Raw genomic sequence first — 15289 nt, 5'->3', positions numbered from 1 at the left:
GTACATTAAATCTTCGTAAGATGTTTGATGGTGTTGTTTCTTTTTGTGTCTTGCCTTGTGTCATTCATTGAAAAGTGAATACAGTTACAAAATAAATCACTCAATTCAATGTTTTATTCTACGGTAAACAACAATGAAAGCAAATATACCAGAGGAAGTGTGTCATCGCGTCTTACAATTAAGTATTTAACACTGGATCATATATCAGTAGCAGCACAGCTCAGTTTGAGGCAGGATCAGCATATGAACAGTTCTATGTGTGGATATTCCATTTAAGTACAGTTTTCTGAAGCGGAGAGAAAAATAGCTAGATCAGTAACACTGGACACTAACACAGAAAAACCCAATTTCCCCCTGTGAGATGCTGATTTGGAGCTGTGGTGAGGCCTCTCCCTGTGTGTGTGTGTGTGTGTGTGTGTGTGTGTGTGTGTGTGTGTCATCCAGCATACTTGGCTCTTTACCGTGTCGGCCATGTCAGAACGCTCATACTGCGACCTATTTAGTAGGCATTTTCAGTATGCAAGATTAGAATGTTTTGCAGTAGTCTGCTGTAACTGTAACACTGTAACTGTAACATTATGACTGTAACACTGTAACTGTAAACTCACTGGCTGTAACTGTAACTGTTATTACTCATTGTTACACTGTTGTAAGTATAGTGTAGTAAAAGAGTAATGATAATGTGTTACATTGCACTTACAATAGTTATTACAGTACACGGTCACTCAACCACTGTAATATAGTGTTACCCCAACTTCGAAAGGTCACGAGTCAAATTCTGACTTTGGGATTTAGTTCAAAAACAGCAGTTTGGTTTGACATGTGTTTATTTACTGCGTTATAACATCTAAGTACAGTGTAACAACTAACGTTATTACTTGTTGCTACACTGCTGTAAGTAAAGTGTAGCAAAGGAGTAATGACAATAGTATTATTACTCATGGTTACACCGTTGTAAGTATAGTGTAAAGAGTAATGATAACATGTTACATTGCACTTACAATAGTTATTACACAGTCATTCAAACTCTGTAATATAGTGTTACCCAAAGGTCACGGTTCCAATTCTGACTTTGGGATTTAGTTCAAAAACAACATTTTGTTTTGACATGTGTTTATTTACCACGTTATAACATCTAAGTACAGTGTAACAAATACTGTTATTACTTGTTGTTACACTGCTGTAATTACAATGTGGCAAAGGAGTAATGACAATATGTTTTACATTGTACTTACAACCGTAATAAAACAGTCAAACACGTTAATATAGTGTTTAACCATAGTTAGAAAGGTCATAGTCATGTCGGAGGAAAAGAGGTCTGAACCATTTGGTTTTCCGTCTGGATCTCACTAAGCTGTTGGATCTTTTAGACTATGTCAAAGTCACTACTGAACCATCTCATGTTGAAGACCAGGACAACTGGATGTGCAGACCTACAAAAACTTTTTGGAACTGTAAGATAAAGAGTACAATTAATGGCGCCACAACTATGCCTTTCCATCTGGACTGTTGACACAATGGAGAAATAACCATGTGTAATACCAAAGAATCATTGCTTGACAGCCAACCCATCTGCATCAAAAGTATATTGTGAGAAGGCTATTATGTGAGTGGAAACAAAATGTTGATTTGTGTCAAACCTCTTCAAGTTTGCCCTCAAGAACAAGAGCAAGACCCTATGTGATCATTCATTGATATTGGAAGTGGGGTCTCAACCAGAGAACTACAGCATCTTCAAAAAGAAGAAATAATCACCAAGCTAATTAAAAGGAACAAGAAACAACAAGAAATATATTTTTTAAATCAAGAGGAACAACCAAGTCAACCCTCAAGGAATATTTGGAGAAGCCTCTTGTGTCAATTCAACATTTCAACTCTTCTGAAGATCAGCATTTTCCCCATGCCATCTTATTTGGACGATTGTATAATTGGGTAAGTAATAAGGAGATAATCTAAAACTTAAAAAGTACATGTTCAGAGCTCTAGAATAGATTTTATGTTATTCTATAGTTAGATATTTACTCTAAATATATATTATCGAGCTAGCTAGCTTCCTAATTGGGATGAAAGTAGTTATTCAGCTAGAACATTTTTAATGACATTTTACAACTGTATTTACAGACAAGGATACGTACAAATCTCTATCTTTCTTTGTGCAGAAGTGATGGGGGAGGGGGCCGATGGACAGCAGGTGTGTGATTGGGCCAGCCCATGTGTTAGTATAAACGGGGACCGCATTTTTTTTTGGGGGGGGGGGGTCATCTGCCAGCGGGCAGAAAGATTGTATGGCCAGTCCAGCGGTGAGTTGAGTGCACTACTTTAATTTGACAGACAGGTTGAATGTGTTAAAACTTGATATTTCCAGTTGTCTCCATTTTTTGGGCAAAATTTAGTTGACCTGACAGAATTATTACAAACCCCCTTTTAGAAATGGTAGCTACCCTGACCCACGTGATTTACTTTCACGCGCCTTTCTTCAGCTCATCGCCTTTCTTCAGCCCATGTCATCACATGCAGTCGGGATTCCCAGAGACTTGGTTTGAAGCCGTGTTTCTTTGCAAGTAAGTAACAATAGTGTAATATATATATATGTATACTAATATATAATTTGGTAGTTGACATCGCATTCGATTTGATCCATGTTTCAATTCATATTCATTGTGTACATTTTTGCAGCCAGACAAAGACAGCATTCAAGGGAGCTGAGCTAACAGCTAGCTAGCTTGCTAGGTCAGCTAACATAACAGCATGGATGAATTGGACGACGTCGATTATGTTATATTATGTTATATATGTTATGTTATGTTATATATACGTTATATATCTCTCTTTTGTGTATTCCTAATGCAACACGGTGTAATACTTCGTGCGGCCACAAAATGCAACACGGTGTAATACTTCGTGCGGCCACAAGATGTGAGCTTCATTATGGGCTCGCCCAAGTGATATTAACATTCTGAATTGAGTTGAGCGCACTACTTTAATTTGACAGACAGGTTGAATGGGTTAAAACTTGATATTTCCAGTTGTCTCCATTTTTGGGGCAACATTTAGTTGACCTGACTCACAAAAATTACTCACAATTTAAAGTAGTGCACTCAATTCAGAATGTTTAATTTTCTCAACTAGTCAAAGAAGATCGAAGCCTCATTAAATTAACTATTTATTACTTCTATTCTAAGGTAAGCAAATAACTATGTATTAGTTATATTTATAAATGCTGCCTGCTTTCTTCCTACCTCATCAACATGCATGTGCAACACTGACGATAATGCAGTTTATTTTTGAGGACTTATTTTGAAGAGCCGTCTGACAAGTACGTGTCATTAGCCGGAAGTTAATGCAACAGAAGCTTTTCCCGGTATTTTTGTACAGCTTGAGTTAACTGCTATGAAGTTGCACGATCCATCACTTGCACCTCTCTTGTTTCAGGTAAGTTTGATTCCAAAATGTCTCTAAGCGCAGTCAACTCCACGTTGTCCAGTCTGAAGACATGTCAGACTGACATCGGAACGGGTATGGACATTGTGACAAACGTGGCTATGGACCTGATAGAAACCCAGGGTAAGTTTAGAAGCTAACACAGTTAGCCAGCTAACTACAATATGGGATGGTCTGATAACTAGTTCACTTACAGTGAAACATTACCATTGTATGTTTTCTATTGTAAAGTGCTTTGAGTTGCATTTCATGTACGAAAGGCGCTATATAAATAAAGTTTTACTTACTTACTTACCATTTCCACCACTACCTCAATGGCAAGACCCCTCCATCTATCTCATCTTATCAGCAGTAATCAGGAAGTTGAGATACGCTGCCAACTTCGTCAGTCAAAAAGCTTAGTCTTAGAGATTAGAGTCATAACTGTTGATTACAGATTTTAAATAATGTAGTTGTGTATAGGAGCCGAAGACAATGCTGGTCTCAAGAAACTGGAGGTGATGATGCTGGAATGTGCCAAACTGGACAGAGAGATCAACTGCTTTGTTGGGGTGGTCGAGCAGGTTACTGCAGAAGTGAGTATAGGCTCTTCCCTCACATTATGTCAATGTTCATTAGCTATTAAATGCTACCTGGTCCTACGTGTAGACAAATGCACACATTTTACACAAGCTGTGATTATCTCAGATCGTTATGTCTATTATGTGGTCCCTGCAATTTGTAACTGTTCCTCAGGAATAGTTATGTCCTCCATGCAGAATGTGTGCATCTGGATTGCACCCGTGGCTATGATGCCCTCTTGATAGATAAATGACTTCTAGGTCAGACAGCAGCCTGAGGCCATGTTTGGACTGAAAGCCAGGGTGAAGGACCAGTTCACAGAGATGATGGACAGCCTATCTGACACAGACCTACAAAACCACGCAAAGGTGATAGCCTTCAAGGAAAGCATCAGAGATTCACTCAAACAAGGTGAGACACACTAGTTCTGAGTAGACTACCATATCACGAACAAAGCAAACCAGTATACATGTAAAGATGTTACAGTGTAAGCAATGTCCATTGACAGGCTGACACATTATGCACGCCTTGTGTTTGCCTCCTGATGTAGCTGAGAACATGGAGGAGGTGCTTGATGAGGACATTGCTGTGACACAGAGCGAAGTGAAATTCACATGTCCCCTTACTCTGGTACCATCTCTCCTGTCAATAAGATGTGGAAATTACAATTTACACTAAACCTTAGAAAATATGGTTGTTTGTTGGTAGTGTCATTGCTGAGTTTTTATGACTATGTAATGTATGCCGTTGTTATCACATAGCTTGAAATGGTCAATCCAGTGAAGAACATGAAATGCAACCACCAGTACGAACACGGAGCAATTCTGGGCGTGATCCAGGCAAGGCACAGTCAGAAGAAGAAATGCAGGTTAGTAAAGTTCCTTAAGAACGGTTCACAGATGTCTTTCATTTGTTTGTTCATTTAATACACACCTGTTCTGTCATGTGTATTCCTATTGTCTTTGGCACCTACAGTATTCATCTAAGATGTTTGTGTGTTTACTGTCTTTCTACATGTTCTTTCTACAAGTTCAGTTTATACCACTTGCCTACAGAGAGCAATAGATAACACAGCTTGTTACTTCAAGCCATTATGACACGTGGTGGTGTCTCTCTGAGTGACTGGGGCCACTGACACAGTTGATAAGACTGATAATTTTTTGTCATGGGATATTGTCCTGTTTCAACACCTGTATGTTATTGATGATGTTCTCTCCTTTACACAGTTGTCCTGTAGTGGGTTGTGGAAATAAAGATGTGAAGCCTGTAGACCTGGTACTGGACCATACCATGAAGAGGATGATTCAGAACCACAAGAGGCAGACTGCAAAGAATACAAATCCTGTTTAAGTTATTTCAGTTGGTGGGTTGTTTTGGCTAATGTTCGCCTGACTGAATTCATGCCTTATATTGTTTCATTGCCTTTGTTATTTGTCTGTCACATAAATGCACTATTTACATAATGTTTTTGATTTCTAAGTTGTGTTTGAACTTTTTATCGCACTTTTTTGGCTTCATAGCATTGGTTATTTTATAACTTGTAATGGTTTGAGGAATTGTATTGTCATGATAAACCCTGCCAAAATAAATGACTATTTGACACAGAGAATGGATTACTATTCCTGCCATGTTGTAGGTTGAAAAACATTGACAAACCTTCTCACAGCACCGTGGATCTAGTATGTTGTACTTGTGTGTGCAGCATAGCGACAAATACAATTTGTTTGCCTGTACAATACTGTACAATTTGTAAATAGAGAGTAAAATGTTTATATTTCCCCCATTAACCTATACATGTGTATGATTTCTGTATCATCAAGATCATTAAACAAAAAAGTGTAAATGATTTACTCTACATTCAGCTGGGGGCATAGATGTACTAGGTTGGGGGTAGCTTCATATTTAGTAGTAGTAGTTAATGTAATGTAGTAGTAAGCAGTGCCATCTAGTGTTCTGAGAATTAGAGCGGAATTACTAACACATAAAAATCAATAGGTCAATTGCATATCTTATAGCAGTGAATTCAGCAGAATAAATAGGTTTCCAATATAGAGAAGAGAAGATGGATGAAATAATATTGATATTGGTACCAGGGTAAGACACACCTGAGGTCAAACAATATATTTTTTATTTTTTTAATTCATCAAACACTATACTACCTTTCAATTTGTAGTTAATTTATACTGCATTTTTAATCTATACTGTTAATCTACATAATACATAGTTAATCTATACTGCATACTGCAGATGTTAGCCAGTAGACCACTGGAGGGCAGTCTCCTCTAGAATAGGTAATTGGATCAAGGAAGGTGATTTCAGGTTTGTGGATTGATTTTGAGTTCTGATGTAATATAGTATATGATTATTTGTGGTATCTATAGTACTCCTCTTTTGTGTATTCCTAATGCAACACGGTGTAATACTTCGTGCGGCCACAAGATGTGAGCTTCATTATGGGCTCGCCCAAGTGATATTAACATTCTGAATTGAGTTGAGCGCACTACTTTAATTTGACAGACAGGTTGAATGGGTTAAAACTTGATATTTCCAGTTGTCTCCATTTTTTGGGCAACATTTAGTTGACCTGACTCACAAAAATTACTCACAATGTAAAGTAGTGCACTCAATTCAGAATGTTTAATTTTCTCAACTAGTCAAAGAAGATCGAAGCCTCATTAAATTAACTATTTATTACTTCTATTCTAAGGTAAGCAAATAACTATGTATTAGTTATATTTATAAATGCTGCCTGCTTTCTTCCCACCTCATCAACATGCATGTGCAACACTGACGATAATGCAGTTTATTTTTGAGGACTTTTATTTTGAAGAGCCGTCTGACAAGTACGTGTCATTAGCCGGAAGTTCATGCAACAGAAGCCTTTCCCGGTATTTTTGTACAGCTTGAGTTAACTGCTATGAAGTTGCACGATCCATCACTTGCACCTCTCTTGTTTCAGGTAAGTTTGATTCCAAAATGTCTCTAAGCGCAGTCAACTCCACGTTGTCCAGTCTGAAGACATGTCAGACTGACATCGGAACGGGTATGGACATTGTGACAAACGTGGCTATGGACCTGATAGAAACCCAGGGTAAGTTTAGAATGATTGAATGAATGAATGAATGAATGAATGAATGGTCTTTATTGTCATTGCTATAGTACAGGTACCAAACAACGAAATTTAGGAGGGGTGGCTCCCCCGGTGCTAGGAAAGAAAAAAAACGGGGAAAAAACACAAGAAGGGAAGGAGCTGGTTTACATAAATAAATAAAGGCTATGAAGCTAACACAGTTAGCCAGCTAACTACAATATGGGATGGTCTGATAACTAGTTCACTTACAGTGAAACATTACCATTGTATGTTTTCTATTGTAAAGTGCTTTGAGTTGCATTTCATGTACGAAAGGCGCTATATATATATATAAAGTTTTACTTACTTACTTACCATTTCCACCACTACCTCAATGGCAAGACCCCTCCATCTATCTCATCTTATCAGCAGTAATCAGGAAGTTGAGATACGCTGCCAACTTCGTCAGTCAAAAAGCTTAGTCTTAGAAATTAGAGTCATAACTGTTGATTACAGATTTTAAATAATGTAGTTGTGTATAGGAGCCGAAGACAATGCTGGTCTCAAGAAACTGGAGGTGATGATGCTGGAATGTGCCAAACTGGACAGAGAGATCAACTGCTTTGTTGGGGTGGTCGAGCAGATTACTGCAGAAGTGAGTATAGGCTTTTCCCTCACATTATGTCAATGTTCATTAGCTATTAAATGCTACCTGGTCCTACGTGTAGACAAATGCACACATTTTACACAAGCTGTGATTATCTCAGATCGTTATGTCTATTATGTGGTCCCTGCAATTTGTAACTGTTCCTCAGGAATAGTTATGTCCTCCATGCAGAATGTGTGCATCTGGATTGCACCCGTGGCTATGATGCCCTCTTGATAGATAAATGACTTCTAGGTCAGGCAGCAGCCTGAGGCCATGTTTGGACTGAAAGCCAGGGTGAAGGACCAGTTCACAGAGATGATGGACAGCCTATCTGACACAGACCTACAAAACCACACAAAGGTGATAGCCTTCAAGGAAAGCATCAGAGATTCACTCAAACAAGGTGAGACACACTAGTTCTGAGTAGACTACCATATCACGAACAAAGCAAACCAGTATACATGTAAAGATGTTACAGTGTAAGCAATGTCCATTGACAGGCTGACACATTATGCACGCCTTGTGTTTGCCTCCTGATGTAGCTGAGAACATGGAGGAGGTGCTTGATGAGGACATTGCTGTGACACAGAGCGAAGTGATCTTCACATGTCCCCTTACTCAGGTACCATCTCTCCTGTCAATAAGATGTGGAAATTACAATTTACACTAAACCTTAGAAAATATGGTTGTTTGTTGGTAGTGTCATTGCTGAGTTTTTATGACTATGTAATGTATGCCGTTGTTATCACATAGCTTGAAATGGTCAATCCAGTGAAGAACAAGAAATGCAACCACCAGTACGACCACGAAGCAATTCTGGGCTTGATCCAGGCAAGGCACAGTCAGAAGAAGAAATGCCGGTTAGTAAAGTTCCTTAAGAACGGTTCACAGATGTCTTTCATTTGTTTGTTCATTTAATACACACCTGTTCTGTCATGTGTATTCCTATTGTCTTTGGCACCTACAGTATTCATCTAAGATGTTTGCGTGTTTACTGTCTTTCTACATGTTCAGTTTATACCACTTGCCTACAGAGAGCAATAGATAACACAGCTTGTTACTTCAAGCCATTATGACACGTGGTGGTGTCTCTCTGAGTGACTGGGGCCACTGACACAATTGATAAGACTGATAATGTTTAGTCATGGGATATTGTCCTGTTTCAACACCTGTATGTTATTGATGATGTTCTCTCCTTTACACAGTTGTCCTGTAGTGGGTTGTGGAAATAAAGATGTGAAGCCTGTAGACCTGGTACTGGACCAGACCATGAAGAGGATGATTCAGAACCACAAGAGGCAGACTGCAAAGAATACAAATCCTGTTTAAGTTATTTCAGTTGGTGGGTTGTTTTGGCTAATGTTCGCCTGACTGAATTCATGCCTTATATTGTTTCATTGCCGTTGTTATTTGTCTGTCACATAAATGCACTATTTACATAATGTTTTTGATTTCTAAGTTGTGTTTGAACTTTTTATCGCACTTTTTTGGCTTCATAGCATTGGTTATTTTATAACTTGTAATGGTTTGAGGAATTGTATTGTCATGATAAACCCTGCCAAAATAAATGACTATTTGACACAGAGAATGGATTACTATTCCTGCCATGTTGTAGGTTGAAAAACATTGACAAACCTTCTCACAGCACCGTGGATCTAGTATGTTGTACTTGTGTGTGCAGCATAGCGACAAATACAATTTGTTTGCCTGTACAATACTGTACAATTTGTAAATAGAGAGTAAAATGTTTATATTTCCCCCATTAACCTATACATGTGTATGATTTCTGTATCATCAAGATCATTAAACAAAAAAGTGTAAATGATTTACTCTACATTCAGCTGGGGGCATAGATGTACTAGGTTGGGGGTAGCTTCATATTTAGTAGTAGTAGTTAATGTAATGTAGTAAGCAGTGCCATCTAGTGTTCTGAGAATTAGAGCGGAATTACTAACTCATAAAAATCAATAGGTCAATTGCATATCTTATAGCAGTGAATTCAGCAGAATAAATAGGTTTCCAATATAGAGAAGAGAAGATGGATGAAATAATATTGATATTGGTACCAGGGTAAGACACACCTGAGGTCAAACAATATATTTTTTATTTTTTTTATTCATCAAACACTATACTACCTTTCAATTTGTAGTTAATTTATACTGCATTTTTAATCTATACTGCTAATCTACATAATACATAGTTAATCTATACTGCATACTGCAGATGTTAGCCAGTAGACCACTGGAGGGCAGTCTCCTCTAGAATAGGTAATTGGATCAAGGAAGGTGATTTCAGGTTTGTGGATTGATTTTGAGTTCTGATGTAATATAGAATATGATTATTTGTGGGATCTATAGTACTCCTCTTTTGTGTATTCCTAATGCAACACGGTGTAATACTTCGTGCGGCCACAAGATGTGAGCTTCATTATGGGCTCGCCCAAGTGATATTAACATTCTGAATTGAGTTGAGTGCACTACTTTAATTTGACAGACAGGTTGAATGGGTTAAAACGTGATATTTCCAGTTGTCTCCATTTTTTGGGCAACATTTAGTTGACCTGACTCACAAAAATTACTCACAATTTAAAGTAGTGCACTCAATTCAGAATGTTTAATTTTCTCAACTAGTCAAAGAAGATCGAAGCCTCATTAAATTAACTATTTATTACTTCTATTCTAAGGTAAGCAAATAACTATGTATTAGTTATATTTATAAATGCTGCCTGCTTTCTTCCTACCTCATCAACATGCATGTGCAACACTGACGATAATGCAGCTTATTTTTGAGGACTTTTATTTTGAAGAGCCGTCTGACAAGTACGTGTCATTAGCCGGAAGTTAATGCAACAGAAGCCTTTCCCGGTATTTTTGTACAGCTTGAGTTAACTGCTATGAAGTTGCACGATCCATCACTTGCACCTCTCTTGTTTCAGGTAAGTTTGATTCCAAAATGTCTCTAAGCGCAGTCAACTCCACGTTGTCCAGTCTGAAGACATGTCAGACTGACATCGGAACGGGTATGGACATTGTAACAAACGTGGCTATGGACCTGATAGAAACCCAGGGTAAGTTTAGAATGAATGAATGAATGAATGAATGAATGGTCTTTATTGTCATTGCTATAGTACAGGTACCAAACAACGAAATTTAGGAGGGGTGGCTCCCCCGGTGCTAGGAAAGAAAAAAAACGGGGAAAAAACACAAGAAGGGAAGGAGCTGGTTTACATAAATAAATAAAGGCTATGAAGCTAACACAGTTAGCCAGCTAACTACAATATGGGATGGTCTGATAACTAGTTCACTTACAGTGAAACATTACCATTGTATGTTTTCTATTGTAAAGTGCTTTGAGTTGCATTTCATGTACGAAAGGCGCTATATAAATAAAGTTTTACTTACTTACCATTTCCACCACTACCTCAATGGCAAGACCCCTCCATCTATCTCATCTTATCAGCAGTAATCAGGAAGTTGAGATACGCTGCCAACTTCGTCAGTCAAAAAGCTTAGTCTTAGAAATTAGAGTCATAACTGTTGATTACAGATTTTAAATAATGTAGTTGTGTATAGGAGCCGAAGACAATGCTGGTCTCAAGAAACTGGAGGTGATGATGCTGGAATGTGCCAAACTGGACAGAGAGATCAACTGCTTTGTTGGGGTGGTCGAGCAGATTACTGCAGAAGTGAGTATAGGCTTTTCCCTCACATTATGTCAATGTTCGCTATTAAATGTTAGCTATTAAATGCTACCTGGTCCTACGTGTAGACAAATGCACACATTTTACACAAGCTGTGATTATCTCAGATCGTTATGTCTATTATGTGGTCCCTGCAATTTGTAACTGTTCCTCAGGAATAGTTATGTCCTCCGTGCAGAATGTGTGCATCTGGATTGCACCCGTGGCTATGATGCCCTCTTGATAGATAAATGACTTCTAGGTCAGGCAGCAGCCTGAGGCCATGTTTGGACTGAAAGCCAGGGTGAAGGACCAGTTCACAGAGATGATGGACAGCCTATCTGACACAGACCTACAAAACCACACAAAGGTGATAGCCTTCAAGGAAAGCATCAGAGATTCACTCAAACAAGGTGAGACACACTAGTTCTGAGTAGACTACCATATCACGAACAAAGCAAACCAGTATACATGTAAAGATGTTACAGTGTAAGCAATGTCCATTGACAGGCTGACACATTATGCACGCCTTGTGTTTGCCTCCTGATGTAGCTGAGAACATGGAGGAGGTGCTTGATGAGGACATTGCTGTGACACAGAGCGAAGTGATCTTCACATGTCCCCTTACTCAGGTACCATCTCTCCTGTCAATAAGATGTGGAAATTACAATTTACACTAAACCTTAGAAAATATGGTTGTTTGTTGGTAGTGTCATTGCTGAGTTTTTATGACTATGTAATGTATGCCGTTGTTATCACATAGCTTGAAATGGTCAATCCAGTGAAGAACATGAAATGCAACCACCAGTACGACCACGAAGCAATTCTGGGCTTGATCCAGGCAAGGCACAGTCAGAAGAAGAAATGCCGGTTAGTAAAGTTCCTTAAGAACGGTTCACAGATGTCTTTCATTTGTTTGTTCATTTAATACACACCTGTTCTGTCATGTGTATTCCTATTGTCTTTGGCACCTACAGTATTCATCTAAGATGTTTGCGTGTTTACTGTCTTTCTACATGTTCAGTTTATACCACTTGCCTACAGAGAGCAATAGATAACACAGCTTGTTACTTCAAGCCATTATGACACGTGGTGGTGTCTCTCTGAGTGACTGGGGCCACTGACACAATTGATAAGACTGATAATGTTTAGTCATGGGATATTGTCCTGTTTCAACACCTGTATGTTATTGATGATGTTCTCTCCTTTACACAGTTGTCCTGTAGTGGGTTGTGGAAATAAAGATGTGAAGCCTGTAGACCTGGTACTGGACCAGACCATGAAGAGGATGATTCAGAACCACAAGAGGCAGACTGCAAAGAATACAAATCCTGTTTAAGTTATTTCAGTTGGTGGGTTGTTTTGGCTAATGTTCGCCTGACTGAATTCATGCCTTATATTGTTTCATTGCCTTTGTTATTTGTCTGTCACAGAAATGCACTATTTACATAATGTTTTTGATTTCTAAGTTGTGTTTGAACTTTTTATCGCACTTTTTTGGCTTCATAGCATTGGTTATTTTATCACTTTTAATGGTTTGAGGAGTTGTATTGTCATGATAAACCCTGCCAAAATAAATGACTATTTGACACAGAGAATGGATTACTATTCCTGCCATGTTGTAGGTTGAAAAACATTGACAAACCTTCTCACAGCACCGTGGATCTAGTATGTTGTACTTGTGTGTGCAGCATAGCGACAAATACAATTTGTTTGTCTGTACAATACTGTACAATTTGTAAATAGAGTAAAATGTTTATATTTCCCCCATTAACCTATACATGTGTATGATTTCTGTATCATCAAGATCATTAAACAAAAAAAGTGTTCTGGCATATGCCCCGAGCCATTAGATATTGTACCAGTGTTGAGCTGCCAGGTGACAACCACTTATGCAACCCTACTCTGCCTTGCCATCGCTGGACTGGCCATACCCTACCTTAGACAGATAGACAGCCCTGTAACCTCGGTGGACTGGCCATACCTTAGACGGGTCAACAGCGCTGGACCTTGACATCATAACTAAATGTTAAAGAAACCCTTAACTATACACTGTTTCTGCCTTTAACTTTAAAACCTAGAATTCCTGTACTGCCAACCGATTATAAAAAAGAACAATACCTATACAGTACCTATCTTATGGCAGACATGCTGTTCAGCTCCAGAGCAAGTGTTCTAGATTCTCACTGTGGGTTTAGAGTTAACATTTTTGCAGCTTCATCTTTTCCTCGACCAGGGGTTAGGGGTGTCTGTACTGGACTTACATTATCATCCACAGCTTAAGTGTGCCAAGAGATTACAGCACCACAGAAAGATGACCTCCCCTATAGGACACCAGCCCCCTGCAAACACACACATCCAATAAGACATAGGTTTACCAATCAAGGGCCAGGAAGTTTCTTGGCCATCTGACCTCTGATGTCATTCACATGTAATTCAATTCTAATACTCAAAGCTCCACAATAGGTATCTCCACAATCTCATCAAACAAGATATGATAGATCCTATTTGTATTAAGAAGGTACTTTCAATAAACAGTAGGCACTATGACCTTCCCCTCTTACATGGAATTAACATGACTCACACAAGTCCATTCCAGAAGAATACTTGTGCGCACTCAAATATAATTAGTAATACAGGTAATTGCCTGTACAGTAATACGTTGAACTCTTTCCTCCAAGAAGCATTACTTTCTTCATGGTTTGCAAAATATTGTAATAATAATATAGAGATGTATAGATGTACAGACTTAGTTGACAATATTCTAAAAGGAGTATTCAGTACATGTGAAATAATCCCTCCATGAAACCACTAGATGTCAGTGAAATCAAAAGAAGAAAATCTGACTGTTGATCGTTTCCCTCATAATCACAGAAATGGTGAAGAAGAGAGCTAGTATTTCTAACAAAAAGCAAACTTTGAATATTTCAATAAAAATATTAAAAGTAGAAACCAATCTCCAATGGGGATCTTACATGCAACATCACGAGTTAGCCTGATCTCACATTCATGGGAGTTTCTTTTGCAATTTGAAGCATGTTTCCTGCATTTCTATGCAATCTAACAAGACTAATGACTAAATAATTGTTGAGTGGAGAGGGTAGAACTGGTGGTAAATATGTCACGAGACTGTCCTCTGAAAGTCCCTAGAAAGTTATTTAAAGGTCCGAAATGTACTACGACCATGTACGTCCCTAGAATGTCGGATAACCGCGAGGGCAGTGAATGAATTGTAATTATACGCAACAAAATATATATATATTTTTAACGCAAATTGTATTCGTGTTGACTACTGTAGGATATGTATCTAAGTTACATGAAGTAAGCTACTATCTTGCTTGCATACAGCATGCGAACTCACAGGGCTTTGTCAAACGTTATTGGACGGTTTGAAGTGACATAAGATGATGACGACTAAGAAAAAGAAAAGGATTCACTAATATAGTTAATAATATTAATTCAGAAATATAACATTATTTAGTCTCTTAAAAGCTTTAAAAATGGCACTAAATAAAACAATTATCTAATACTTAACTTTTCTAATGAGATTTATTTAAATGGCAACCCAAAATTGCATTCATTTATTATCTATGATGTTTCTGTTTTTATCTGTATTCGATGTGTTTTGTAATCAGATTTCTACCAGTTTTTGTATTTTTTTAAGAAATACATTCACATTGAAAATATTGAGGGCCACCTTCTGGATGACACGTAACAGTTCCATGTGTGTGTAGGGCACTCAATAGTCCGAGGTGAATTCTCTCCTCATCTCTTGGCAGATTGTATCAGCGAAAACAGTATAGGTTACTACTGTATTGTAATACAAGCATTAGAGATTCAAAGATAAAGGCCATGAATTCCAGCAGCAATAATTTCATTTAGGTACTTT

General features: G+C 38.1%; 2 protein-coding genes across 2 annotated transcripts; both read left to right on the top strand.

The window, feature by feature from the left end:
- Positions 1-6977: 6977 nt before the first annotated feature.
- On the top strand, positions 6978-9299 carry LOC308166389 (E3 SUMO-protein ligase NSE2-like). Its single transcript, XM_080540681.1, has 6 exons — positions 6978-7093; positions 7615-7727; positions 7974-8124; positions 8264-8343; positions 8475-8581; positions 8927-9299. Exons 1-6 carry the CDS (start codon positions 6979-6981, stop codon positions 9048-9050), a joined length of 690 nt encoding a protein of 229 aa, XP_080396807.1. The 5' UTR covers position 6978; the 3' UTR covers positions 9051-9299.
- A 1385-nt stretch (positions 9300-10684) lies between these two features.
- On the top strand, positions 10685-12904 carry LOC308166494 (E3 SUMO-protein ligase NSE2-like). Its single transcript, XM_080540816.1, has 6 exons — positions 10685-10788; positions 11294-11406; positions 11663-11813; positions 11953-12032; positions 12164-12270; positions 12616-12904. Exons 1-6 carry the CDS (start codon positions 10743-10745, stop codon positions 12737-12739), a joined length of 621 nt encoding a protein of 206 aa, XP_080396942.1. The 5' UTR covers positions 10685-10742; the 3' UTR covers positions 12740-12904.
- Positions 12905-15289: the final 2385 nt, after the last annotated feature.

The sequence above is a fragment of the Nansenia antarctica genome, assembly GCF_963989245.1.
Source record: "Nansenia antarctica genome assembly, chromosome: 10".
NCBI lineage: Eukaryota > Metazoa > Chordata > Actinopteri > Argentiniformes > Microstomatidae > Nansenia > Nansenia antarctica.
This window is presented reverse-complemented; position numbering and strand designations above follow the sequence as displayed.